Raw genomic sequence first — 4,516 nt, 5'->3', positions numbered from 1 at the left:
TTTTTTTTTTTTTTTTCCAATATATATATATTTTTAATCTTTATTTTTGAGTTAATATGATCAGCAGTACGAGGAAGTCATAGACGTGGGAAAACATCATTGGATGAAGTAGTGGGATTAACAGCAGATGAAGCAGAGAGGACGATTAAGGAAGAGATGGGTGAAGGGATCAGTATCCATGTGGTTCCACCCGATTCGTTTATCACCAAGGATTACCGAACGGATCGGGTCCGGATCTTCGTTGATTCCACTGGAAAAGTGCGTAGTACGTCCACCAAGGATTGGCTAAATTCGTCGCAATTTACATGTGCTGATGCAATTCGTAACATTACTGTTTTCTGCCTTGGAACTTTTTAATGTTGTGTACCCAAATACATCAGAATTCATAAATTATTTGGATGACATGATGAATAGAATCTTGGCTTCTGTTACCATCCAAAATACAATAAATTTTTTGTAAGGACTGCATCAAATTGAGGCAACAATTAATATGCCTATCTAGCTTCCCTTAAACTATTGACATGTAGGAAAGGGTGAGTGGAAATACAAGTAACCATGGATGTAGAACTCTGATCCACATCTCCACCAAAAGAACTAGTTGTCTTGTCGAACGAAGAAGATGCATACGAGTACAAATAATTTTCAAATCCGCCATCGACGTCGCTACCACCCCCCGGTACCTTCACAATCTCTGGCATTTCAATCTCATGTTCCATGTAACTCAGAACCTGTCTCGTAGTGGGTCGTCCCGTAGGATCGTTACTTGAACACATCAGTCCCAACTTAAGTACCATCAATACCTCATTCTCATCGAAATCGCCCTCCATTTGTTTATCAACCACATCAAGAACTCTCCCTTCTTTCCATTTCTTCCAAACGTAGTCCACCAAGACTAAATCTTCCGGATCAGATTTCGACTCGATTGGCCTACGCCCACACACGACTTCGAGTAATAAAGCCCCAAATGCAAATACATCAGAACTTGTGGTAGCTTTCCCGGTTCTTGAAAGTTCTGGTGCAAGGTAACCCAATGTACCCACCACTCGAGTCGTGCTCGGGTTCGACCCATGATCGTATAATTTTGCCAGTCCGAAATCTCCAAGTTTCCCATTCATCTCAATGTCAATTAACACATTACTGGCCTTAACATCCCTGTGTAACACAACCTGTTCATATCCTTCATGCAAGTACAGTAAACCAGATGCAACACCTTTGATAATCTTGAATCTTTGATTCCAACTAAGCACATATTTTGTCTCATCAAACAACCACTTATCCAAGCTTCCATTCGGCATAAACTCATAGACTAAAAGAAGATCACCGCCGCATCTGCACCACCCGAGAAGCTGAACCAAATTTCTATGGCGGAGCCTGCCGATGCTGGAAATTTCAGACACGAATTCACGCACACCTTGTTTCGATTCATGCGAGATACGCTTTACAGCAACTTGGGTTTTCGGATGATGCAAAGTCCCTCTATAAACTCTGCCGAATCCTCCCGACCCGAGTAGCTCACTGTCCTTGAAACCTCTTGTGGCCTTCTTGAGTTCTTGGTACTTGTACCGGTGTGGGCCAATTTCAAGCTCCCATGATTCTATAACCTCAACATTCTTGATCTTTTTAAACAAGAAAATAGCAATCAAGATTTAAGCCAATATTAAAATCACAGATCCCACCACAGAAATGCTTACAATCATGGTAATGGGTTTTTTCTTCGGAGCCGGAAGTGAAGGGAGAGAACCCAAATCCAAGGATCTGGCTTCTCCATTAATGGAAAAGCTCCAACCCAATATATAATGGGAACTTGCAAGCAAGCCAGTCGTAGCAGAGAATCCGACATACATATTTTCTTCAAGAACTGGAGAAAGATCAACTTGCATAGACAAGAGAGGAATTTGAGGTTTGATAGAAGATGGCGAAATAGTTACATTGACAAAATTTGTGATCGAATCATATTCGACCCACGCAAGAATAGGATCCCCACCCTTGAGAATAAGACTATTTTTTACCGAATCATCACCGAAATAAGCAGCAGCAGCAGATGCATTGGACACCATGCTGTTGATATCGATCCCAACGTGGTTAACATTAATGTCCCCGAACTCAAAATCTAGAACCGTGTCGAACTCAACCGCAAATATGTGGTTGGATGAGTTGCCAACATCGCTGGAATTCATCAGACCAAGGTACTGGCTCGGGAGAGACGAGTTCAATTCTTTGGAAGGTGAAATCGTGAAAGCCGTGCCATGGCCGCCGAGTTTGGGGTACTCAGGGTGAATGACAAAGGCAAAACAGGTGGAGAAAGAGAAGACGGCGCCGGTGGTTGAGTTTTTGAACTGGAGCTGAGTGGGGAAGAAGGCGTGCCCTTTAGATCTGGAGCTCTCATTGGTTAATTGAAGGATGCCATTTTCATCTATCAGTGCCACCCCATTTAAGCTTATGTTGGATTTTGAATCGCTGAAACCTGTGTATGTGAAATCAACCACCTGAGATTGAGATTGGATTGAGAAGAAAGTGAAAGAGAAGAAGACAACGAAGAAAACGGCCATCGCAGATTGAAGACTCATTCAAAGCTCGGATTTTTATTTTCTTGCAAAATTTTAATGTCTGAAGTTGGGCAGGTAGTGTTCTTAGCTGAGGGGTGAAGTAAGGGCATGGGTGAGATTTGAATACGGTATTGGTAGGGGGAAATGAGGAAAAAGGGAGCGTTGTACGTGTTTATTCAATAAAAGGAAGTGGAGAGGAATTTACTTTTTTATCCTTTACTTAAAATCTAATTTTTTTAATTAGTAGTGGGTCGAGACTTGATTTTTTGGGTTGAGTCTCGATCCAATTTTTTATTATAACACAAAACAATTTTTTTTTTTACAGACTTATCTCTCCCTTCTTCGCGACCCACTCTTTCTCACCTCAACCCAAGATTTTGTTTTCCTCATCTGCTGCTGCTGCACACTCAAACCATCTTCCATCTTGTATCATTGTTCTAGTTTTTTCCTAAGAATTAACGATGAGTCTAGAAAATATTCATCTGCAAGAAATCCAACGAGAAAATCACGTATTGATAAGAAATTTATTTTGAAATTTGAATTTGTTACCGAAGCTAGATTTGGGTCGAGCCGTGGGTGGAGGCTCGAGCCCTGGGTCGAGCTTTTCGTGAAGAGCTCGACCGTGAGCAGCGTCCGTGAGCAGCAACTTAGCTGCTGCTCTCGGGGAAGCTCTTCCCCCAATTGGGTCGTGCTTGGGTCGTGGTCGTGCCCTTCGGGAAGAGCACGAAACAAGAAGAGCACGACCCAATTGGGTCGCGCTTGGGTCGTGCTGAGCACGGCACGACCCAATTGGGTCGCGCTTGGTTCGAGCACGACCCAATTCTTCTCCGAGGCACGAATACTGTTTAAATTTTGATCACTAATATGTTTGTTTTGTTTTTGTCTGCAGATTTACTTTCCCACTAAACTCGGAAGGAATCAATTCTTTGAATGCAAGTTAACATTAGGATCAAGATACGTTGAGATATGTAAGAAGATTATATCATTTTTAAATGAGAAAGAGATAGAGTATTTGGTGCAGCATACTCAATTTGGTAATTTAATTACATGTGCGAAGGATTATAATAATTCGAATCAATTGTTATGGTTTTTGATCAGCAGGCAAACTTATGATAGTGAAAGTAGTGAATTTTGGATGATATATCATAAACGACCTTTGCGATTTTCATTGTTAGAATATTGTTTGTTAACGGGTCTAAATTGTTCAAACGTTTATCCTATGATACCTGACGAAGATGAATTTAGGTTGAGACATTTTGGAAGAAGTGACGGTGTAAGTTTGGGGGATTTAATAGATAGAATGGATGAATATGAGAAGATGCCTATCAAACGTTTATCCCATGTTCAGGGAAAATGCCTATCAATTGAACGATCAGAAGATTGAAGAATTTAGGCATTATTGTTGTTGTTGTATTTGGGATAAATTATGGTCGTTGGATTAAAACATTTATATGATAGTTGGATTAAAACATTTATATGATACTTTATATTGATTTTTAGTTAATTTATGTGATATTTTTTTACTACATTCGATGTAATAACGATCTCATACAAAAAATATATTTAGAGAATGATTCATCAATTGATCAATTATATAACACCATAAAAAATGAAAGCAAGTTGTGATTTGAATTGTATTAGGATTATTGTTTCTAGTCACACAAATTGTAGCTCTTTGGCTCGACCCACTCTACCCAATTTGGGTTGAGTGGGTCGCGCCACACAATATACTCAATTTTTTGGTAGAGTAGTTTAATTTGAGTCGAGTCTTACATGTTATGAGTTTTTTAGGTTCTATTATTATGAAATTTGTTAAATATTTTATTGGAATTAAAAAATTTGTTAAGAATTTTAGTCGAGCATAAATTCAACCCGATAAGAGATACATTCGTCTAATATTGTTATGATTTTTTTAACCAACACACTTAAATTATAATACATAACTCATATTAAAATGTTTACACAATTAA

The 4,516-nt window shown here is 39.3% G+C and overlaps 2 protein-coding genes across 2 annotated transcripts; both read right to left on the bottom strand.

Moving 5' to 3' along the window:
• Window positions 1–372: 372 nt before the first annotated feature.
• On the bottom strand, window positions 373–2,678 carry LOC140969588 (L-type lectin-domain containing receptor kinase S.4-like). The gene has a single exon (XM_073430981.1). It carries the CDS (start codon window positions 2,565–2,567, stop codon window positions 1,647–1,649), a length of 921 nt encoding a protein of 306 aa, XP_073287082.1. The 5' UTR covers window positions 2,568–2,678; the 3' UTR covers window positions 373–1,646.
• On the bottom strand, window positions 495–1,295 carry LOC140969585 (L-type lectin-domain containing receptor kinase S.4-like). Its single transcript, XM_073430977.1, has one exon. The coding sequence runs from the start codon at window positions 1,293–1,295 to the stop codon at window positions 495–497; it is 801 nt and encodes a 266-aa protein (XP_073287078.1).
• Window positions 2,679–4,516: the final 1,838 nt, after the last annotated feature.

The sequence above is a fragment of the Primulina huaijiensis genome, unplaced genomic scaffold (genome assembly GCF_012295235.1).
Source record: "Primulina huaijiensis isolate GDHJ02 unplaced genomic scaffold, ASM1229523v2 scaffold42385, whole genome shotgun sequence".
In the NCBI taxonomy this organism is placed as follows: Eukaryota; Viridiplantae; Streptophyta; class Magnoliopsida; order Lamiales; family Gesneriaceae; genus Primulina; species Primulina huaijiensis.
The sequence above is the reverse complement of the archived record's forward strand: the minus strand, read 5'-3'. Positions and strand labels throughout refer to the sequence as shown.